General features: G+C 45.7%; 3 protein-coding genes and 1 pseudogene across 3 annotated transcripts in view; 3 read left to right on the top strand and 1 right to left on the bottom strand.

Annotated features, from left to right (window-relative positions):
• The window catches only part of LOC132765835 (zinc finger protein 585A-like), a 58,900-nt gene extending 57,269 nt beyond the window's left edge, over positions 1-1,631 (top strand). The window contains exon 4 of the transcript XR_010909121.1: positions 1,615-1,631. The gene's annotated coding sequence lies outside the window, so the exon portion shown is untranslated. The remainder of the gene's footprint in view (positions 1-1,614) is intronic.
• Positions 564-2,416, top strand: LOC132766218 (zinc finger protein 420-like). The gene has a single exon (XM_060760596.2). The coding sequence runs from the start codon at positions 680-682 to the stop codon at positions 2,414-2,416; it is 1,737 nt and encodes a 578-aa protein (XP_060616579.2). The 5' UTR covers positions 564-679.
• Positions 2,417-4,306: 1,890 nt separating this feature from the next.
• Positions 4,307-17,417, bottom strand: LOC132765834 (vomeronasal type-2 receptor 26-like). The gene is made up of 4 exons (XM_060760100.2): positions 16,677-17,417; positions 8,735-8,962; positions 5,730-5,856; positions 4,307-5,201 (listed from the first exon to the last, which is right to left on the bottom strand). The coding sequence occupies exons 1-4, from the start codon at positions 17,415-17,417 to the stop codon at positions 4,309-4,311; spliced, it is 1,989 nt and encodes a 662-aa protein (XP_060616083.2). The 3' UTR covers positions 4,307-4,308.
• A 4,355-nt stretch (positions 17,418-21,772) lies between these two features.
• Positions 21,773-22,929, top strand: LOC137096467 (guanine nucleotide exchange factor subunit RIC1-like; annotated as a pseudogene).
• The last annotated feature ends 1,161 nt before the right edge of the window (positions 22,930-24,090 follow it).

Raw genomic sequence — 24,090 nt, 5'->3', positions numbered from 1 at the left:
GGCAGCCCCATGTAGAGTGCATTGCAGTAATCCATTCATGATATAACAAGGGCATGAAATAAACAAATAAATGTTAGTTACAAGGGAAAATAGTAAGGAAATGACTTCCGTAAGATTTGCTCCATACTGGGTTGGCCACATTCTAAAAATGTTTATTTATTTATTTTTAACATACTGCATCACAAAAATATCCAACACAATCTTGCATCATTGTTCCCTTTGTATCTGAGCAGGGATTTTTTTTTAATTGGAGAGCTGTTAAAAGACTTCTCACCAGGCAATGAGCTCTTCCCAGCTGGACTTGTCTCTTCACTTGTTTTGCTCTCAGGAATCAGTCCTGATGTCCAATAACATTTTGTGTGCTCAATTCCTGATGAGATTTGCCTCTTTTTTTCATCCAGCAGGTACCCTCTGGACAAATCTTGTGAAGAGAATCTTGCAAATGCTGTGCTTTAGCGTTGTCCTCAGTCCAGAATGACAAGAAGAAGGAAATAAGTTGGAGAAAAATATATAGAAATAATACATCTGTGAAATTCCACAAAAAAAAAAAACAACGTGATTTCGGAAAGGAACTAGAGAGTCTATGGAAAAATCAAGACTGAGAAGAAATCTTGTCGTGTTCAAGAGGGTCGGGTGTGTGACACTCTCACGTTATATTTGAATCTATAAATGTAAAAGAATGGAAGATTCTCTACATCCGTATCCCAGAGAACAGTCAGGGGAGAATCTAAATCAGGGTATAGAATGTGGAAAGAACTTCAGTCAGAGTAAACATCTATGGAGCCATCAAAGGACTCACACAGGGGAGAAGCCACACAAATGCAAGGAGTGTGGGAAGAGCTTCACACGAAGTGGAAATCTGCATGTCCATCTAAGGACCCACACAGGGGAGAAGCCATATAAATGTATGGAATGTGGAAAGAGCTTCAGTCAGAGTGGCCATCTACGTTCCCATCAAAGGACTCACACAGGAGAGAAGCCATATAAATGCATGGAATGTGGAAAGAACTTTAGACGGAATGAACATCTGATATCCCATGTCAGAAGTCACACAGGGAAGAAGCCATATGAATGCATGGAATGTGGAAAGAACTTCTGTCGAAATGATTCCCTGCGTTCCCATGAAAGGATCCACACAGGGGAGAAGCCACATAAATGCATAGAATGTGGGAGGAGCTTTAGTCGGAGTGATCAACTGCTTCGCCATCATAGGACCCACACAGTAGAGAAGCCACACAAATGCATGGAATGTGGAAAGAGCTTCACACAAAGTGCAGAACTGCGTGTTCATCATAGGACCCACACAGGGGAGAAACCACATAAATGCATGGAATGTGGAAAGAGCTTCTCTCGTGGTGGAACCCTGCTTCGCCATCATAGGACCCACACAGGGGAGAAGCCACACAAATGCATGGAATGTGGAAAGAGCTTCACACAAAATACAGACCTGCTTCGCCATCATAGGACCCACACGGGGGAGAAACCACATAAATGCATGGAATGTGGAAGGAGCTTCATACAAAGTGGAGAACTGCATTCCCATCAAAGAATACATACAGGAGAGAAACCATATCAATGCATGGAGTGTGGAAAGAGCTTCAGTCAGGGCAAAAGGTTGCGTGTCCATCTAAGGACCCACACAGGGGAGAAGCCATATAAATGCATAGAATGTGGAAGGAGTTTCAGTCAGAGTGTTTATCTGCGTGTCCATCTAAGGACCCACACAGGGGAGAAGCCACATAAATGTATAGAATGTGGAAAGAGCTTCTCCCACCGTGGAACCCTGCGTTCCCATAAAAGAATCCATACAGGAGAGAAGCCATATCAATGCATGGAATGTGGAAAGAGCTTCATTTGGCGTTCAGAAATGCTTCACCATCAAAGGACCCACATGGGGGAGAAACCACATAAATGCATGGAATGTGGAAAGAGCTTCTCTCATGGTGGAAACCTGCGTACCCATCAAAGAATCCATACAGGAGAGAAGCCGTATCAATGCATGGAATGTGGAAAGAGCTTCAGTCAGGCCAGCACTCTGCATTCCCATCAAACGATCCATACAGAGGAGAAGCCACATAAATGCATAGAATGTGGAGAAAGCTTCAGTCGGAGTGACAGTCTACGTTCTCATCAAAGGACCCACACAGGGGAGAAGCCACATAAATGCATGGAATGTGGAAAGAGTTTCAGTCGAAGTGATCAACTGCGTGTCCATCTAAGGGCCCACACAGGGGAGAAGCCACATAAATGCATGGAATGTGGAAAAGGCTTCAGTCGGAGTGACACACTACATTTCCATCTAAGGACCCACACAGGGGAGAAGCCATATAAATGCATGGAATGTGGAGAAAGCTTCAGTCGGAGTGACAGTCTGCGTTCCCATCAAAGGACCCACATAGGGGAGAAGCCACATTAATGCATGGAACGTGGAAAGAGTTTCAGTCGGAGTGATCATCTGCACGTCCATCTAAGGACCTACTAGTTCATGTGTGACCTAGTTTGCCGGGCTGGGATTCATGTTACTTTGCCTTTGGGAATATTGGAGCAGTGCTGTTTTGGACTTTCTTTGAATTGATTTTTGAACTCTTGCTTTTCATGGAAATACCCCTTTGAACTTTAATTCTTTTTTAATGTGCTTGCTTTTTTATATACTCTGCTTTTAATAAACTTAACTTTACTGGATTACCTGGACTGTGTGTGGTTTGTGGTGAAAAGAGGCTTCAAGGCCTCCTGCCCCATACCCTGCCCCAAGGGCTCTTGTGGAGAATGGAGCCGTGGTTCTTCGACCTCTCTCTCCCTGTGCTCAATATTTTCTTTTCTTCTTCCCCCGATTATGACTGTGGATTATCTTTTTTTCCTAGTCCACTCCTCCGACAGTTCCTGTTCATTCCCCTTCTTCCTTTCCTCTTCTTTCTTCTTTCTCTTCATCTTTAGTTGGTGACCTCGTTTCTTTACAACTTCTGCTATCCCCTTTTGATGTTTTTCCTTCTCCCTTTCCCTTTGCTTTTCTGTTGTTTATTTGTTCAGTCACTTCTGACTCTTCGTGACCTCCTGGACCAGCCCATGCTAGAGCTCCCTGTCAGCCATCACCACCCCCAGCTCCTTCAAGGTCAAGCCAGTCTACCCACCTTGCCCTTGATCAGCCCCTCTTCCTTTTTCCTTCCAGAAAACAAGCCTGCTCCCTCCTCCCTATGAAACCGCATTGAGTCGCCTGATTGGGCTGAAAAATGCGGTATAGAAATAAAGCAAATAAATAAATAAAATAAATAAATGACTTCCCCTCACATATTTATCCATGGCTCTCATCCTGTCTCCTCTCAGTCTTCTCCTCTGCAGGCTAAACATGGACAGCTCTTTAAGCCGCTCCTCATAGAGCTTGTTCTCCACACCCTTGATCATTTTAGTCGCCCTCCTCTGGACACATTCCAGCTTAAGAGTCAACATCTCCCTTCAATTGCAGTGCCGAGAATTGGACACAGTATTCCAGATGTGGTCTAACCCAAAGCAGAATAGAGGGGTAGCACGACTTCCCTGGATTTAGACTCCTATTTATGTTTTTATTATTTGTGTATGCATATAATGAATTCATTGTTTGTTTGCCGGTTCACCTTGAATCCTTGCTGCTTGCTGCTGCCTGCGTGGCTTCAGAGGCAGGTAAGGAAGCTTGAGGGCTGGACTGTGCATGCACGCTTCTTATACATATGCTAAAATAATGTATAAATATTACAATTAATATAGTGTCCTACTTTGTGGATTTTCCCTTATCGCGGGTGGTCCTGGAACGGAACACCCGCGATAAGTGAGGCAACACTATATTTAGTTCACAATTTTCTCTGCTGGGCTTTATTATACTTTCTGCAGCCTGTTCCAGCTTCAAAGAGCTTGACTTCCTTTGATATTCCGTGCTCCTGAATGGCATCTCGCTCCTCATAGAATCAAAGAGTTGGAAGAGACCTCGTGGGCCATCCAGTCCAACCCCATTCTGCCAAGAAGCAGGAATATTGCATTCAAAGCACCCCCGACAGATGGCCATCCAGCCTCTGTTTAAAAGCTTCCAAAGAAGGAGCCTCCACCACACCCCAGGGCAGAGAGTTCCACTACTAAACGTCTCTCACAATCAGGAAGTTCTTCCTCATGTTCAGGTGGAATCTCCTTTCAGATGTCCCTCTCAGACGTCCCTTCCTAACCAAATATCCCCACAGCCTCAATATCAACACAATATTAACATCTACATTTTGAAAAAAATTACTGTCGTGTGCAGGAATTCTCAATACAAAGTTGACTATTTAATGAACCAGCGGCCATGTTTTAGTTCTTCAGGTGCTCCTTTGTGTTCAGGTCTGATCTGAGGAGAATGATGTAGCTCTTGGGGAGGAAGATACCTACAAGGAGCCCAGCACCTGAGGCCAGGATGGAGAAGACCTGCACGGCCACCATGTACTTCCCCTTGGTGCTCAGGTAGGTGGGCACAAAGGAGACCCAGACACTGCAGAAGACCAGCATGCTGAAGGTGATTAGCTGGGCCTCGTTGAAGGACCCTGGCAGCTTCCGGGCCAGGAAGGCCACCGTGAAGCAGACCCCGGCCAGGAAGCCCAGGTAGCCCAGAGCAGCATAGAACATGGCCGTCGACCCTTGGTTACACTTCAAGAGGATCTCCTCAGGCTGGGAGCGCATGTCGGAGTCCAGGAATGGAGGGGAAAGGCCCAGCCAGAAGGAGCAGATGAGAACCTGGATGGAGGAACAGGAAAGGACAATGATGTAGGCCAAGGTCTTCCCCAGCCACCTCCTCGCCCTGCTCCCAGGCCTTGTGGCCAGGAAGGCCAGCACCACAGTGATGGTTTTGGCCAAAAGGGAAGAGACAGCCACTGAGAAGATGACATTGAAGGCTACTTGTTGAAGAAGGCAGGTTGCTTCACTTGGCCGGCCAATGAAGAGAAAAGAGGACAAGAAGGAAAGCAGGAGAGAGACCAGGAGAACGTAGGAGAGGTCCCGGTTGTTGGCTTTGACGATGGGAGTTTCTTGGTTTTTAATGAAGACCCCAAAAACAATGCATGTGGTTATGGACAAGAGGAGGGCAATGGACACCAGGATGTTCCCCAGAGATTCCTCATAGGATAGGAAGCTGATGTCCTTGGGGATGCATCGATTTTGGTCCTTGTTTGGATGCCGATCTGGTGGGCATTCGGTGCATAAAGCTGCATCTGCATATATGAAGAAGAAAAAGTATCACACACCATAGAATCATAGAGGAATAGAGTTGGCAGAGACCACATGAGTGAGCTGGTTCAACCCCCTGCCATGCAGAAAAAAACATAATCAAAGCATCCCCAGCAGATGGCCATCTAGCCTCTTTTTAGAAGTCCCCAAGGAAGGAACTTCTGAGCTTGTTTCCCCCAACAGACAGGAAAGCTTAGAGAAGACAACAATGCTGGGGAAAATGGAAGGAGACAGACCTTCCTCTGACCTGAAGTCCTTTCCAAGTTACAGAGCCTCATAATAGATGTCATCTGTGGGGGGAAACAAGCTCAGAAGAGCAGGAGTGGTTGGGTCCATCCTTAGGTCCTGCTTCTTCTCTGTCGTGTTCCTCACACATTTCTCTTTCGCTCTTCCAGAGCCTCCCTGGTTTGAGATGTGTGACTATCTGTTGGGAGGACTTTGATTATTCACTGTCAGAAGGGGGTTGAACTGAATGGCCCTGGGGGTCCTCCTTACGCTAGGATTCCACCAACCTTCTTGAGTAGAGATGGTCCCTTCTGGGCAGGGAAGGCAGTCATAGCAGCAGATAAGCTCCCCTTCACGAATTGCCTTGACAAACCCCGGGTGGCAGCTCTCCACACATCTCGAACCAGGGAGGCTCTGGAAGAGTGAAAGAGAAATGTGTGAGGAACACGACAGGGAAGAAGCGTGACCTAAGGGTGGACCCAACCACTCCTGCTCTTCTGAGCTTGTTTCCCCCCACAGACGACATCTATTGTGATGCTCTGTAGCTTGGAAAGGACTTCAGGTCAGAGGAAGGGCGGTCTCCACTGTAGCACCCCTAAGACAAAAGTCTAACAGTGTCATGATCCCTTAGATGTTGCAGGGCCACATTTTCCAGGCTCTCCAGCCTCTGAATGGTCCATTACCAAGGATTCTGGGAGTTGTAAAAACCAAAGTGCTCTTCCAGCAGTCACCAACAGTTCTGTCACGTGCTGGGCCTGTAAATAATTGTCTTTAGAACAAGACATGCAACCTTTGCCCAGCAAGAAGCCAGGGGGCCAAAGAGAAGTTCTCAGAGGATTTCCACCACAAATAGTCTTTAGATGGCTTGTGAAGTATAACAAAGTCTTTTATTAACGAACAATCAAACAGAAACTTCTCTAATCTTCAGTAAAATTAGGCAAATGATTCCAAGCTTTTAGGCAACTGGTGAATGCCTAATCTTGCCCACGAAGGACAGGCAACTGTCTTCAATAACTTTAAAGGAAAATCCCCTTTTTAACTTCTCCCAGGCTGACTGTAATCTAACCCTTACTGCTCCACTACCAGGTCGAACTGCGTCTTGAACGCTGAGTGGACCTACCAGTAAGGTATTAGATGTTCTCCAGCTGGAGTTCTTTGGTCTTTAGGGCTGTTTTTTCCTGGAAATTCTTAGGAGACTCTTGAAACTGTTCTCCCCTGGAATTCTTTAAAGGTTGAAGCTTTTGTGCAGGGGAAGCTTGCACACTTCCTACACATAAGCTAACCTTGCTGAGACTAACTAAAAAATGGCTCCCTTCCCTTCTCAATTGCCCTGAGCAAGGGGCGGGACCAAACTTAACAAAGATGGACAGGTGACTTGCCCTATGACTGCAACCAAAAGAAGCCACCTATCTGCAGAGTCCCCGAAACACAGGACTGCAACCAAACATTCAGTGCAAAGCAAATAAAGTTGGAGCTCCTGGTACCGCTGTACCAGAACACCAACCAATTCCTCTGCAATGCCAGAAATACAGCTTAATGGTGTAACATTAGAAAATGTTGACCATTTCCACTTTCTTGGCATCTACCTCTCCATAAAAATCAACATAGACAATGAAATGCAACACCACCTGAGCTCTGCAAGTGCAGCATTTTTCTGAATGAAGCAGAGAGTGTTTGAGGATCGGAACATCCATAGGGAGACCAATGGGGGTTGTTTATAAAGCTATTGTCCTCCCAACCCTGCTATATGCCTGCAAGACGTGGACTGTCACACTCAAATCCTGGAATGATTAAATCAACGTTGCCTCCAAAAAATCCTGCAAATCTCTTGGGAAAACAGGCAGATAAATGTTAGCGTGCTGGAAGAAGCAACGAACAGGAAATGCCCCCTCTGACTATAAATACACCACACATTGAGTGAAGGAACAATCCTTTTTATTAAAGCTCAGCAAAAAAGCCAGTAGAAATAAATGCTTGTAAAGATAGATAAGATTCCAAAAAGCAATAAGGCATTCAAAGGCAGCAAGATAAAACAGTGTCCAATCAAAAGCAATGTCCAAAAAGCATGAAAATACAATCCAATGATTATCCAGAAAGGAATCAAACATGAAGCAAGAACAGACCAGACACTGCTAGTCACTTTGAAAAGCTAGAAAACTCCATGAAGATAAGACCACTTGAACAGGAATTCCATGAGGCTTGTACTTGGTTTCCAAATGATGCCTGATCTTACAAGATTTCCTAAAGGCAAACCTTAAATCCCAAAAACTGGTTTCATTTTCCTCCAGTCTTTGACCTTAACTGACGAATTCTTTCAGATCTACGTAAACATTGGGCCTTTTGTCGATTCTGGCTAATCTCCAGCCGCCAACTCTGCTTATCTGACTCCTCATGAACTTTACCAGGTGTCAGACTGTTTTCCAAACTAGAATCTGGAGAGCTCACAGGCAGAGGGGGTAAACCTTTATCCCAAGGCCTGAGAGAAACATTCTCATGAGAATCTGCCCTTTGCACCGAAGCCTCTCTGTCTGTCTGCATGAAACTCATTGACCAAAGTGTCTCCTTCTTGCACCTCAGAGTCAGCCCCAGCATCCCCCACATCAGAAGCAACAGGAGACTGATTTCCCTCCTCATTACCCACATCATACACAGAAACATCAGGAGACTGAAACACAATTACAGGTTCAATCACAGGCTGAGTCCCAACAGGCATAGACACCGAGGGAGAACTGGGAAGCCCTGGCCCTTGAGTGCTCTAACTGGAGGTCAGTTGTGACCAGCAGTGCTGCAGAATTCGAAGAGGCACGAATGGAGGGTGAAATAGAAACGTGCCAAGAGGAAGGCGCATGAAGCCAACCCTGACCAGGACCACCTTCAACCTGAAATCCTCACATGTTCTCCTCACTGTAGGAGAACATGCGGATCAAGAATAGGGCTCCACAGCTACCTACGGACCCACCGCCAAGACACTACACTTGGAGAACCATCATCCTCGGGCTACAAGGGATTGCCTAAGCAAGCAAGTAAGTAAGAGTTGTACTCCAACACATGAGGTTTCTGGGGAGTGTTCTGGTTAACTCGTGCATGTCCTGTCACAATTTTGAGAAGGTCTACAGATATTTTTGGATGGGATGCAGCCTGTAGCTGGGAAGCTTAAAGAGGACATGGACCTCCAGCCCCTATTCAGTGACCCATCCTTATCACAGACTTGACTGATTCACTTTAGGGCATAGACATATCCCAAAAAGGGTGACGAAAGAGTATATAACATGAAGTACATGGAGCTCCTCACCATGTTAGCTCCTGCAAGCCACATGATGGCGCTCTCCTCAATGGTGAGTCTTTGGTCCAGCGATTCCTGCCTCTCTACACTCCCAAATTTCATTTTCTCAATGCTGTTGTTGGGCCACACTATTGTGCCCTGAATGTCAAAGTTGGCTGACAGTTCTCTGTTCTCATCCACATACACCCCATCCATGGAAGAGTTGTAAACACTGAAGTTCCTCAGGAACGGATCCAGCTGGAAGGACAAGGAAAAGCAGCAAGTCAAAGCACTGGTGGACTTCTGCTGTCGGTTAACAATAAAGTCCTTTTGGGGACAACAAGGGTTTCATTGGAACAAACAGTCTAGCAGAAATTCCTGGCAACTTCTTTGCAGCAGCACGACACAATGGAGCCATGGGTCCAAACATCAGAAAAAGAGATTCCACCTAAACATTGGGAAAACATTAGAAAGACCTTCCAGATGGTTGGCCATTGGTTTTGAATGCTTGTCTTGTATCTTCAAGCCTGATTATGTCTTCAATCCTCTGGGATTATGTTGATTATGTTATTAATGACTTAGATGAAGGGCTAGAAGGCAGGATCATCAAGTTTGCAGATGACACCAAATTGGGAGGGATAGCCAATACTCCAGAGGACAGGAGCAGGATTCAAAACGACCTTGACAGATTAGAGAGATGATTGGCCAAAACTAACAAAATGAAGTTCAACAGGGACAAATGCAAGATACTCCACTTAGGCAGGAAAAACGAAATGCAAAGATACAGAATGGGGGACAACGCCTGGCTTGAGAGCAGTATGTGTGAAAAAGATCTGGGAGTCCTCGTGGACAACAAGTTAAACATGAGCCAACAATGTGATGTGGCAGCAAAAAAAGCCAATGGGATTTTGGCCTGCATCAAAAGGAGCATAGTGTCTAGATCTAGGGAAGTCATGCTCCCCATGCTCTATTCCGCTTTGGTTAGACCACACCTGGAATATTGTGTCCAATTCTGGGCACCACAATTCAAGAGAGATATTGACAAGCTGGAATGTGTCCAGAGGAGGGCGACTAAAATGATCAAGGGTCTGGAGAACAAGCCCTATGAGGAGCGGCTTAAGGAACTGGGCATGTTTAGCCTGAAGAAGAGAAGGCTGAGAGGAGATATGATGAGGGCCATGTATAAATATGTGAGAGGAAGCCACAGGGAAGAGGAGGGAGCAAGCTTGTTTTCTGCTTCCCTGGAGACTAGGACGCAACGGAACAATGGCTTCAAACTACAAGAGAGGAGATTCCATCTGAACATGAGGAAGAACTCCCTGAGTGTGAGAGCCATTCAGCAGTGGAACTCTCTGCCCCAGAGTGTGGTGGAGGCTCCTTCTTTGGAAGCTTTTAAACAGAGGCTGGATGGCCATCTGTCAGGGGTGATTGGAATGCAATATTCCTGCTTCTTGGCAGAATGGGGTTGGACTGGATGACCCATGAGATCTCTTCCAACTCTTTGATTCTATGATTCTATGATATTTGTTTGTTTATGGAGGCATTAAACACTTGCCATTGTTATGTTGGAATCCACCCTGACTCCCCCTTGGGGAGATAGTGTAGAATATAAATAAAGTTTTATTATGATTTAGAGAAGGGGTCTTGTGTGATTTCAGCTGACACAAGAACGGCAGGTTTAGTGCTCCGGTATGTAGTTGAGAATACAGAGCATACATATTTCATTTTGACAGCTATTCTAGATATCCACACTAATAATAATAATAATAATAATAATAATAATAATAATCTTTATTTATACCCCACTACCATCTCCCCAAAGGGCCAAGCCCAGCAATACATTACAGCAACATAAAATATAAACAACAAAAATAACATCACAATAAAATAAATAAAGGATTCAGGTAATGTATTGTCGAAGGCTTTCATGGCTGGAATCCATGGGTTGTTGTAGGTTTTTCGGGGCTATATGGCCATGTTCTGGAGGCAATTTTTCTCCTGACGTTTCGCCTGCATCTATGGCAAGCATCCTCAGAGGTGAGGATTTTTCTCCTGACGTTTCGCCTGCATCTATGGCAAGCATCCTCAGAGGTGAGGATTTTTCTCCTGACGTTTCGCCTGCATCTATGGCAAGCATCCTCAGAGGTGAGGATTTTTCTCCTGACGTTTCGCCTGCATCTATGGCAAGCATCCTCAGAGGTGAGGATTTTTCTCCTGACGTTTCGCCTGCATCTATGGCAAGCATCCTCAGAGGTGAGGATTTTTCTCCTGACGTTTCGCCTGCATCTATGGCAAGCATCCTCAGAGGTGAGGATTTTTCTCCTGACGTTTCGCCTGCATCTATGGCAAGCATCCTCAGAGGTGAGGATTTTTCTCCTGACGTTTCGCCTGCATCTATGGCAAGCATCCTCAGAGGTGAGGATTTTTCTCCTGACGTTTCGCCTGCATCTATGGCAAGCATCCTCAGAGGTGAGGATTTTTCTCCTGACGTTTCGCCTGCATCTATGGCAAGCATCCTCAGAGGTGAGGATTTTTCTCCTGACGTTTCGCCTGCATCTATGGCAAGCATCCTCAGAGGTGAGGATGCTTGCCATAGATGCAGGCGAAACGTCAGGAGAAAAATTGCCTCCAGAACATGGCCATATAGCCCGGAAAAACCTACAACAACCCATGGATTCAGGTAAAATAAGCTGTGCTGTCGCATCTGGGCCTGAAATAATGTCTGTTTACAGGACATGCCTTCTGTATGCCCAACGGGACGCCGGGGTGCCTCAGCTGAAGGGCCCTTTAGATTTCCCAACACAAAGTTCTATTGAGGCTCAAAATAAGTTCAACAAAGTTCTTTATTTGGTGTATTGTCGAAGGCTTTCATGACTGGAATCACTCGGTTCTTGTGGGTTTTTTCGGGCTATATGGCCATGTTCTAGAGGCATTTCTCCTGACGTTTCGCCTGCATCTATGGCAAGCTTCCTCAGAGGTGAGGTCTGTTGGAACTGGGAAAAAGGGGTTTATATATCTGTGGAATGACCAGGGTGAGACAAGGGACTTTTGTTAGTTGGGCTAGGTGTGAATATTTCAACTGACCACCTTGATTAGCATACAATGGGCTGACTGTGCCTGGAGCAAACTCTTCTTGAAAGGTAATTCGATGTCCCTGCCTGTTTCCTCTCTGCTGTTTTTGCTGTTGCAATTTTAGAATTTTTTAATACTGGTAGCCAGATCTTGTTCATTTTCATGGTTTCCTCCTTTCTGTTGAAATTGTCCACATGCTTCTTGTGGATTTCAATGGCTTCTCTGTGTAGCCTGACATGGTGGTTGTGAGAGTGGTCCAGCATTTCTGTGTTCTCAAAGAAAATGCTGTGTGCAGGTTGGTTCATCAGGTGCTCTGCTATGGCTGATTTCTCTGGCTGAAGTAGTCTGCAGTGCCTTTCATGTTCTTTATTTGGGCTTAAATCTTCAAACAAATGAATTAAATGCTTTATAACCTTGGGAAACCGGTAGCTTCCTCAATCTGCCAACAAGGGGCAGGCAACTGGTGGTAAACTGTTCCTTTCTTCCTTAGGGAAATCCTTTGACCCCTCCCTGGGCAATCTTTCTTTACCTTGCTGGCGTGAGGCCCCTACTCCTGGCTCCAATCTGCTTTATGGATAGCCCGAGTGGTCCCTTACCAGACAAGGTTTCTGTAGATCTGCCAAGCTGAAAGAAGTCCTTTAGATTTCTCCACAAAGGCTGTAGGAACTGTCCTGTTGCCCAGCAAAGTCTGGCTGTATTCCCCCAGCAAAAGCTGTGGAACTGTTCCTTTACTCCACAGCAAAGCTGTGAGTAATGAAGCCTTTGTGCAGGTTGGATAGAGAAAACCCACACATCCTGCTGTTAGGCTCCAAACAATGAGACTGAACAAAAGTCTCCTTTCCCTCCAAATCCTGGGGAAAGGGGTGAGTCTTAAATACTCTAACGATGATTGCCAGGGTTGTTGTAGGTTTTTCCGGGCTATATGGCCATGTTCTGGAGGCAATTTTTCTCCTGACGTTTCGCCTGCATCTATGGTAATGAGGTAATGAGGTCTGTTGGAAGTAGGAAAAATGGGTTTATATATCTGTGGAATGACCAGGGTGGGACAAAGGACTTTTGTTTGCTGGGGCTAGCTGTGAATGTTTCAGCTGATCACTTTGATTTGCATTCAATGGCTTGGAAGCGCCTGGGGGGAATCTTTTGTTGAGAGTGATTTCATGTGCCTGTTTGTTTCCCCTGTTGTCTTGCTGTTGTAATTTTTGAGTTTTTTAATACTGGTAGCCAGATCTTGTTCATTTTAATGGTTTCTTCCTTTCTGTTGAAATTGTCCACATGTTTGTGTATTTCAGTGGCTTCTCTGTGTAGTCTGACATGGTGGTTGTGAGAGTGGTCCAGCACTTCTGTGTTCTCAAATAATATGCTGTGTCCAGGTTGGTTCCTCAGGTGCTCTGCTATGGCTGATTTCTCTGGTTGAAGTAGTCTGCAGTGCCTTTCATGTTCCTTGATGTGTGTCTGGACGCTGCGTTTGGTGGTCCCTCTGTAAGTGGTTTGTATGTTGTGTGCATACACAACATACAAACAATCTACAAACCCACCAAGAAAATCCAACAAATGCTACGTTCAGCAAAGGACGAGAGGGATCCTCTCACCTCTGCGGGAGTCTACCATTGTATACCATGCAGCTGTGGACAAGTCTACAGAGGGACCACCAAATGCAGCGCCCAGACACGCATCAAGGAACATGGGGAAGCTACCTGATTACAAAATGTGTGGCTTAAATAAATTCATACCAACTAGCAGTGCAAAAAAAGGAAATTCAAATCTTCTGGCACTGCCGTTCCAGCACATAAGCAGTGCAAAATAACATAATGGAAAATCAAACTTGTTGTCCACGAGGACTCCAAAATCTTTTTTACACGTCCTGCTCTCGAGCCAGGCATTGTCCCCCATTCTGTATCTTTGCATTTTCTTTTTTCTCCCTAAGTGGAGTATCTTGCATTTGTCCCTGTTGAACTTCATTTTGTTAGTTTTGGCCCATCATCTTTCTAATCTCTCAAGATCGTTTTGAATCCTGCTCCTGTCCTCTGGAGTATTGGCTCTCCCTCCCAATTTGGTCCTGTCTGCAAACTTGATGATCCTGCCTTCTAGCCCTTCATCTAAGTCATAAATGAAGATCCTGAACAGTTCCGGGCCCAGGACACAACCCTGCTGATGGCTCTCCACTCATCACTTCTTTCCAGGATGAAGAGGAAGCATTGGGGAGAATCACCCTCTGGGTTTGTTTGCTTAACCAATTACAGATCCACCTAACCATAGTTTTGCCTAGCCCACATTTGACTAGTTTTAAAAAGGTAAAGGTAAAGGTAGTCCCCTGACATTAAGTCCAGTCATGTCTGACTCTGGGGTGTGGTGCTCATCTCCATTTCTAAGCCGAAGAGCCAGCGTTGTCCGTAGACACCTCCAAGGTCATGTGGCCGGCATGACTGCATGGAGCGCCGTTACTAGTTTTACCTAGTTTTACCTATCCCATATTCAAAGCACCCTCAACAGATGACCGTCTAGCCTCTGTTTCAAAGCCTCCAGAGAAGGAGCTTCCACCCATACTCTGAGGCAGAGAGTTCCACTGCTGAACAACTCTCACACACAGTCAGGAAGTTCTTCCTCATGTTCAGATGGAATCTCCTTTCTTGTAGTTTGAAGCCATTGTTCCCTTGCGTCCTAGTCTCCAAGGAAGCAGAAAACAAGCTGCTCCCTCCTCCCTGTGACTTCCTCTCACATATTTATACATGACAATCATGTCTCCTCTCAGCCAAACATCCTATTTTTTTTCTTTTTCCCAATATAAACAACTTGACTATTTGTCAATAGCACAATTTTTGCACAGCCATTCAGTAACTCCTTAAAAACCTCCAGAGAAAGAGTCTCCACTAGACTCCAAGGCGGCACATTCACTGTTAAATAGCTCTTCTTACCATCAAGAAATCCTTCCAAACGTTAAGGTATTCTCTCTTTCCCTTCAAATCGAACCCATTACTCCATGTCTAGAGCAGCAGAAAATATGCTTCTCAATAGGACAGCCCTTAAAAATGTAAATATGGCTATCATGTCCCTGTCTCTCAGCCCTAACCCTAACCCTAACCCCTAACCCCTAACCCCTAACCCCCAACCCCCCAACCCCCAACCCCCAACTCCCAACCCCAACCCCAACCCGAACCCCAACCCCAACCCTAACCCTAACCCTAACCCTAACCCTAACCCTGGGGTGATTTGAATGCAATATTCCTGCTTCTTGGCAGGGGGTTGGACTGGATGGCCCATGAGGTCTCTTCCAACTCTTTGATTCTATGATTCTATGATTCTATGATTCTATGATTCTATGATTCTTTTATCCTATCTATCTATCTATCTATCTATCTATCTATCTATCTATCTATCCATCCATCCATCCATCCATCCATCCATCCATCCATCTATCTATCTATCTATATATATATCTATCTATCTACTATATTTATATACCATCCCTCTCAGCCCACAGGCGGGCCCGGGTGGTTCACAGTTGGTACCAAGACCATAAAATACAATTAAAACATTAAAATGTTATCAAACCATAGCAAAATTAAAACAACATATATCATTAGCGTCTCCTTACTGAAAACATCGGCTAATCACATCATCTAATTGTTCCATTTCCTATGTCGGTCATACTGTACTTGCAAACGCTTGCTCAAAAAGCCAAGTCTTGACTTTCCTCCAGAATGTGAAAAGGGAGTGGGGGGCAATCTAATATCCCTAGGGAGGGCGTTCCATAGCCAAGGGGGTCACCACTTAGAAGGCCCTGTCTCTCGTCGTGCTTGTGACGAGGGCGGGATTGAGAGCAGGGCCTCCCCAGATGATCTTAAGGTCCTGGAAGGTTCGTAAGGGGAGATGCGTTCAGACAGGTAAGTTGGGCCAGAACTGTTTAGGGCTTTTATAGGCTAAAGCCAGCACTTTGAATTGTGCCCAGTAGCAAACTGGCAGCCAGTGGAGCTGGTGCAACAGAGGAGTTGTATGCTCCCTGAGCGCCTCTCCCGTTAGCAATCTGGCTGCCGTTCGTTGGGCCATTTGAAGCTTCCGGACAGTCTTCAGAGGCAGCCCCACATAGAGCGCATTGCAGTAGTCTATATGTGATGTAACCAGAGCATGGACTACCGTGGTCAAGTCAGACTTCCCAAGGTACGGGCACAGCTGGCGTACAAGTTTTATTTGTGCAAATGCTCCCCTGGTCACCACCGAGACCTGGGGTTTCAGGCTCAGCAATGAATCCAGGATCACCTGAGTCTTCAGGGGGAGTGTGACCCCACCCAACACAGGCTGTAACCCTATGCTCTGTTTGGCCTTACGACTGACCAGGAGTACCTCTGCCTTGTCTGGATTCAATTTCAATTTGTTAGCCCTCATCCAAATCATCACAGCTGCCAAGCACCGGTTCAGGACCTGAACAGCCTCCTTAGTAGCAGGTGAGAAGGACTGACAGAGTTGGGCGTCATCTGCATACAGTCCTTTAGTTTTCTCCACGAAGGCTGTAGGAACTGTCCTGTTGCCCAGCAAACTGTCCTGTTGCCTAGCAAAAGCTGTGGAACTGTTCCTTTACTCCACAGCAAAGCTGTGAGTAATGAAGCCTTTGTGCAAGTTGGATAGAGAAAACCCACACATCCTGCTGTTAGGCTCCAAACAATGAGACTGAACAAAAGTCTCCTTTCCCTCCAAAACCCTGGGGAAAGGGGTGAGTCTTAAATAGTCAGATGACACCGCACCCCGAATCTCCGAAACATTCCCAACTCCCTCAGCTACTCCTCATAGGGCCTGGCTTCCAAACTTTTAATCATTTTTTGCCCTTCTCTACTGGTCAATATTCTAAGATTCGGTATATATTTCTGAGTTCTGGGAAAAGACGTGATGGACTAGAGAAAGGGGATACCTGCCATGGATGCAGTTCTGGAAAGCCCAAATAGTCTGTTCTGAAGCGTCTTCTCATGCGCTTGGATGTGGATGACATTGCTGCATGGACAGCATAAGCTACAGCTCGGACACTGTGGTAAACACTGTAGCTGTCTGGGGTCAGGCTGTGCTCAAGCACATTCAGAGGCATCTCCCCTTTCTGTTTGCACCTCCTTCGTCCCTTCACAGAGCGCTCGTGTTTTGAATAAGTGCAGGAAAAAGGCTCCACCTGGTAAGAAAAGAAGTGTTTTCTATCCACCTGTTCATATTTTGGCCTCTTCTTCATCTGGATTGCAAAGGAAAAGAACCAATGGCTCTGCTGTGATTTGGAGGCACCCATGGAAAAGACTGAGCTGAGATCCCACAATGCAGTGGTGATCCAGACTTTCCCCAGAGTGGAGTCCAGCATGTGTTCAAGTAACTTTTTCACAAGGAATATTCCACCAAGGATGGATCGGTTCTCCCCATAGAGGACAAATACTTTAACTTGTCTCCATAGGGAAAGGAAGACGGAGGTTACCGTCACTTTGGGCACAGTCGTTTCCGGGAGAGTTTGTGAGATGGCCACACAGATGCCATGAGAGCTGAGCAGAGGCTTCAGGGCACGCATGAACCTTTCCCCGTTGTCGTTGTCTGGAGCAAAGAGACCAATCCAGGTCCAGCCAAAATGCTGGAGGAGGTGGACAATCCCTGGATAGAGGATCTCTTCTTTGGGGACCATTTGGTAGAAAAAAGGGAAGACAGCGTTCTGTTCAGAGTCCCTGGAGGTGACACCATAGCTAACCTAGTTAGAAATGAAAAGAACCAATGGGTTCCATTTATCTGTCCCTCCCTCCATTTATATTTCATCCAACAATCCATCAGTTTATAAATCCACCCATCCCTCCATTTCCTCCTCCATCCATTTACCCACCTATCCATCCAACCACCCTCCATTCATTTCTCCATCCACCTATTCATTGCTAAATCCATCCATCTATTTCTAAATCCATCCATCTGTACCTCCATCCATTCTTCCATCCATCCATACATCCATCCATCCATCCATATAAATCCACCCATCCATTTACCCATCTATCTATCTATCCATTCAACCATCCATTTATAAATCCATCCATTTGTACCTCCATCCAATCCTCCATTCTTCCATCCATCCATCCATCCATCCACCCATCTATCTATCCATCCAACCATCCTCCATTCATTTCTCCATCCACCCATCCATTTCTAAATCCATCCATCTGCACCTCCATCCATTTATTAATTCACCATCCCACGGTGCTGAACAATTTCAGACCAATCTCCAACCTCCCTTTCTTGGGTAAGGTGCTGGAGCGGGTGGTCGCCTCCCAGCTCCAGGGCTTTTTAGATGATATCAACTACCTAGATCAGTCACAGTCCGGTTTCAGGCCTGGTCACGGCACCGAGACAGCTTTGGTCGCCTTGGTGGATGACCTCGGTAGAGAGCTGGACAGGGGGAGTGTGACCCTGTTGGTTCTCTTGGACATCTCAGCGGCTTTCGATACCATCGATCATGGTATCCTTCTGGGACGACTCTCTGGGATGGGTCTTGGGGGTACGGTGTTGTCGTGGCTCCGATCCTTCCTGAAGGGTCGATCCCAGTTGGTGAAGCTGGGAGACGCCTGCTCGGACCCCTGGCCTTTGACCTGTGGGGTCCTGCAAGCTCTATTATGTCTCCCATGCTTTTTAACATCTACATGAAACCGCTGGGAGAGGTCATCCGGAGTTTTGGAGTTAGGTGCCACCTCTACGCAGATGACACACAACTCTATTACTCTTTTCCACCCAATTCCAAGGAGGCCTCTCGGGTGCTGGACGAGTGCCTGGCCGCTGTGTCTATCTGGATGAGGAGGAACAAGCTGAAGATCAATCCCGACAAGACAGAGGTCCTCCTGGTCGATCGTAAACCTGACCGGGGTATAGGGTGGCAGCCTGTGTTGGACGGGGTTACACTCCCCCTGAAGCCACAGGTCGCAGGCGCGTTTGGTTGGGAAACACGAGACAGGGCCTTTTCCATGGTGGCCCCCCCGACTTTGGAACACCCTCCCCAAAGATCTTAGACAGGCCCCTACATTGGCAGTCTTCAGAAAGAATTTGAAGACCTGGCTGTTCCGATGTGCCTTCCCAGACTAGGAAATCCCTATCACCAAGTCCTTTAAGCACTTTACTAGAATTAAGACTGCGGTACACCGCACACTGCACTTGCCCTATAATGCCTTGTATACCACCTGTTCACACCAGCACTTTTAATCCTGTACCCATTACTTTGGCCCGGCCCAATTTTATTATGTCCTTGTTATCGTCTATTGTTTGTTGTTTATATTGCTGAATTGTTTTAATTTGCTTTGGTTCTGTATTGTTATATTGTGTGTTGAGGCCTTGGCCTTTGTAAGCCGCATCGAGTCCTTCGGGAGATGCTAGCGGGGTACAAATAAAGTTTAATAACAATAATTTAATAATAATCCCTCCATTTCCTCCTCCATCCATTTACCCATCTATCCATCCAACCATCCTCCATTCATTTCTCCATCCACCCATCCATTTCTAAATCCATCCATCTGTACCTCCATCCATTCCTCCATCCATCCATTTCTAAATCCACCCATCCCTCCATTTTCCCTTCCATCCATTTACCCATCTATCCACCCAACCATGCTCATTCATTTCTCCATCCACCCATCCATTTCTAAATCCATCCATTCCTCCATTCATTCATCCGTCCATCCATTTATAAATCCACCCACGCCTCCATTTTCCCTTCCATCCATTTACCCATCTATCCACCCAACCATCCTCCATCCACCCATCCATTTCTACATCCATCCATCTGTACCTCCATCCATTCCTCCATCCATCCATCCAACCATCCATTTATAAATCCACCCTCTCTCCATTTTCTCTTCCATCCATTTACCCGTCTATCCACCCAACCATCCTCCATCCACCCATCCATTTCTACATCCATCCATCTGTACCTCCATCCATTCCTCCATCCATCCATCCAACCATCCATTTATAAATCCACCCTCTCTCCATTTTCTCTTCCATCCATTTACCCGTCTATCCAACCAACCATCCTCCATTCATTTCTCCATCCACCCATCCATTTCTAAATCTATCCATCTGTACCTCCATCCATCCATCCATCTGTTTATAAATCCGTCCATCCCTCCATTTTCCCTTCCATCCCATCTATCCATCCAACCATCCTCCATTCATTTCTCCATCCACCCATCCATTTCTAAATCTATCCATCTGTACCTCCATCCATCCATCCATCTGTTTATAAATCCGTCCATCCCTCCATTTTCCCTTCCATCCCATCTATCCATCCAACCATCCTCCATTCATTTCTCCATCCACCCATCCATTTCTAAATCTATCCATCTGTACCTCCATCCATCCATCCATCTGTTTATAAATCCGTCCATCCCTCCATTTTCCCTTCCATCCCATCTATCCAACCAACCATCCTCCATTCATTTCTCCATCCACCCATCCATTTCTAAATCTATCCATCTGTACCTCCATCCATCCATCCATCTGTTTATAAATCCGTCCATCCCTCCATTTTCCCTTCCATCCCATCTATCCAACCAACCATCCTCCATTCATTTCTCCATCCACCCATCCATTTCTAAATCTATCCATCTGTACCTCCATCCATCCATCCATCTGTTTATAAATCCGTCCATCCCTCCATTTTCCCTTCCATCCCATCTATCCATCCAACCATCCTCCATTCATTTCTCCATCCACCCATCCATTTCTAAATCTATCCATCTGTACCTCCATCCATCCATCCATCTGTTTATAAATCCGTCCATCCCTCCATTTTCCCTTCCATCCCATCTATCCATCCAACCATCCTCCATTCATTTCTCCATCCACCCATCCATTTCTAAATCTATCCATCTGTACCTCCATCCATCCATCCATCTGTTTATAAATCCGTCCATCCCTCCATTTTCCCTTCCATCCCATCTATCCATCCAACCATCCTCCATTCATTTCTCCATCCACCCATCCATTTCTAAATCTATCCATCTGTACCTCCATCCATCCATCCATCTGTTTATAAATCCGTCCATCCCTCCATTTTCCCTTCCATCCCATCTATCCAACCAACCATCCTCCATTCATTTCTCCATCCACCCATCCATTTCTAAATCTATCCATCTGTACCTCCATCCATCCATCCATCTGTTTATAAATCCGTCCATCCCTCCATTTTCCCTTCCATCCCATCTATCCAACCAACCATCCTCCATTCATTTCTCCATCCACCCATCCATTTCTAAATCTATCCATCTGTACCTCCATCCATCCATCCATCTGTTTATAAATCCGTCCATCCCTCCATTTTCCCTTCCATCCCATCTATCCATCCAACCATCCTCCATTCATTTCTCCATCCACCCATCCATTTCTAAATCTATCCATCTGTACCTCCATCCATCCATCCATCTGTTTATAAATCCGTCCATCCCTCCATTTTCCCTTCCATCCCATCTATCCATCCAACCATCCTCCATTCATTTCTCCATCCACCCATCCATTTCTAAATCTATCCATCTGTACCTCCATCCATCCATCCATCTGTTTATAAATCCGTCCATCCCTCCATTTTCCCTTCCATCCCATCTATCCATCCAACCATCCTCCATTCATTTCTCCATCCACCCATCCATTTCTAAATCTATCCATCTGTACCTCCATCCATCCATCCATCTGTTTATAAATCCGTCCATCCCTCCATTTTCCCTTCCATCCCATCTATCCAACCAACCATCCTCCATTCATTTCTCCATCCACCCATCCATTTCTAAATCTATCCATCTGTACCTCCATCCATCCATCCATCTGTTTATAAATCCGTCCATCCCTCCATTTTCCCTTCCATCCCATCTATCCAACCAACCATCCTCCATTCATTTCTCCATCCACCCATCCATTTCTAAATCTATCCATCTGTACCTCCATCCATCCATCCATCTGTTTATAAATCCGTCCATCCCTCCATTTTCCCTTCCATCCCATCTATCCATCCAACCATCCTCCATTCATTTCTCCATCCACCCATCCATTTCTAAATCTATCCATCTGTACCTCCATCCATCCATCCATCTGTTTATAAATCCGTCCATCCCTCCATTTTCCCTTCCATCCCATCTATCCATCCAACCATCCTCCATTCATTTCTCCATCCACCCATCCATTTCTAAATCTATCCATCTGTACCTCCATCCATCCATCCATCTGTTTATAAATCCGTCCATCCCTCCATTTTCCCTTCCATCCCATCTATCCATCCAACCATCCTCCATTCATTTCTCCATCCACCCATCCATTTCTAAATCTATCCATCTGTACCTCCATCCATCCATCCATCTGTTTATAAATCCGTCCATCCCTCCATTTTCCCTTCCATCCCATCTATCCATCCAACCATCCTCCATTCATTTCTCCATCCACCCATCCATTTCTAAATCTATCCATCTGTACCTCCATCCATCCATCCATCTGTTTATAAATCCGTCCATCCCTCCATTTTCCCTTCCATCCCATCTATCCAACCAACCATCCTCCATTCATTTCTCCATCCACCCATCCATTTCTAAATCTATCCATCTGTACCTCCATCCATCCATCCATCTGTTTATAAATCCGTCCATCCCTCCATTTTCCCTTCCATCCCATCTATCCATCCAACCATCCTCCATTCATTTCTCCATCCACCCATCCATTTCTAAATCTATCCATCTGTACCTCCATCCATCCATCCATCTGTTTATAAATCCGTCCATCCCTCCATTTTCCCTTCCATCCCATCTATCCATCCAACCATCCTCCATTCATTTCTCCATCCACCCATCCATTTCTAAATCTATCCATCTGTACCTCCATCCATTCCTCCATCCTTCCATTTCTAAATCCACCCATCCCTCCATTTTCCCTTCCATCCATTTACCCGTCTATCCACCCAACCATCCTCCATTCATTTCTCCATCCATCCACCCATCCATTTTTATTTTTATCAGATGTGAATACATGAAACTGCAAAAACCAGTCCCATGGATATGGAGGTTATACTGAATATAATTATTACCATTTCGAAATTCATCACAATGCAAAAGTCAACTGTATATGATGGAATGTGTTATGAAAAGCCCTTTCTATTCAATTCCAAAAAAAGGTTGTACCCGCAATAGATAAAAGAGAGCTTTCAATCAATATGAATATAACCTGCAGCGCCACCCCCTTTCCCAATTCCATACCTGTGGGATCTTGTAGATGCTCAGAGTATTTGAAATATGGGCAGAGATTTCGGAGTTGGCCCCTTCTAGAACGGCCAGCGGTTCCTTCTGCCCCCCGCATCGGTAGTTGGGGATGTTCCTCTGCCCAGGGGAGAGCAAGTCCAGCATGGCGTCGTAGGTGACCCTGGGGTGGAAATAGTTCTCGTAAATGTTGTAGCCCAGGGTCACGTTGGGGAAAAGCAGGGGGTCTTGGCCGACCTCCTCCATGGCAAAGAAGAAGGTCAGATGGTGGGTGTTCATACTTCCCTTCCTTCAAAACAAAACAGATGTGTTTCATTGTCAATGTCAGTGTGAAAGCTCCCAGTGGTTCTCAACCTGGGGTCCCCAGATGTTTTTGGCCTACCACTCCCAGAAATCCCAGCCAGTTTACCAGCTGTTAGGATTTCTGGGAGTTGAAGGCCAAAAACATCTGAGAACCACTGACCTAGGAGTTTTGGTAGATCACAAGCTGAACATGAGTGAAGAGTGTGATGCAGCAGTTAAAGTCCAATGCAATTCCAGGCTGCATCCACAGGAATGTTGACCATTTCCGCTCCCTTGGCAGCCACTGCTCCACAAAAGTCAACATTGACACTGAAATACAACACCGCCCGAGCTCCTAAGTGCAGCATTCTTCTAAATGAAGCAGAAAGTGTTTGAGGACATCTGTATGGAGACCAAGGTGCAATGCCAGCTCCACTGGCTGCCAGTCCATCTCCGAGCCCAATTCAAAGTGCTCTATACGGTTCTGTCCCAGCTTACTTGTCCGAATGCATCCACCCATACGTCCCACCTCGTAATCTAAGATCATCCGGAGAGGCCCGGAATTATCTTAGCCTGTAATCTGATTATTCAGTTCTAAATCAAAGCAAATCCTTGACAGTTTGATCAAAATGAGGATAGAAACTCCCTTATTTGTATATATTCTATGAGCTTCCCTCTAAAATATTGCATGGTGCAATGGATGGAAATAACCAGATCTGCCCACGAGATGGTGCTGCCGTCTCAAAAATTCCTGAAGCTCCAAGTTCCCAAAAGACTTAACGCTCAACCCTTGGATATTTGTTATGAGAAATT

Source organism: Anolis sagrei, chromosome 2 (genome assembly GCF_037176765.1).
Source record: "Anolis sagrei isolate rAnoSag1 chromosome 2, rAnoSag1.mat, whole genome shotgun sequence".
NCBI classification, from domain to species: domain Eukaryota; kingdom Metazoa; phylum Chordata; class Lepidosauria; order Squamata; family Dactyloidae; genus Anolis; species Anolis sagrei.
The sequence above is the reverse complement of the archived record's forward strand: the minus strand, read 5'-3'. Positions and strand labels throughout refer to the sequence as shown.

Bases quoted from the DNA above. Each gene is read 5' to 3' on its own strand.
- LOC132765834 (XM_060760100.2), bottom strand. From the start codon at position 17,417: ATGGTCCCCAAAGAAGAGATCCTCTATCCAGGGATTGTCCACCTCCTC. The intron at 8,963-16,676 runs GTATCCCCTTTC...TTGTCCTTCCAG, and splicing joins CAGAACTGCATCCATGGCAG to CTGGATCCGTTCCTGAGGAA. The intron at 5,202-5,729 runs GTTGGTGGAATC...TCATATATGCAG, and splicing joins GACCATCTCTACTCAAGAAG to ATGCAGCTTTATGCACCGAA.
- LOC132766218 (XM_060760596.2), top strand. From the start codon at position 680: ATGGAAGATTCTCTACATCCGTATCCCAGAGAACAGTCAGGGGAGAAT.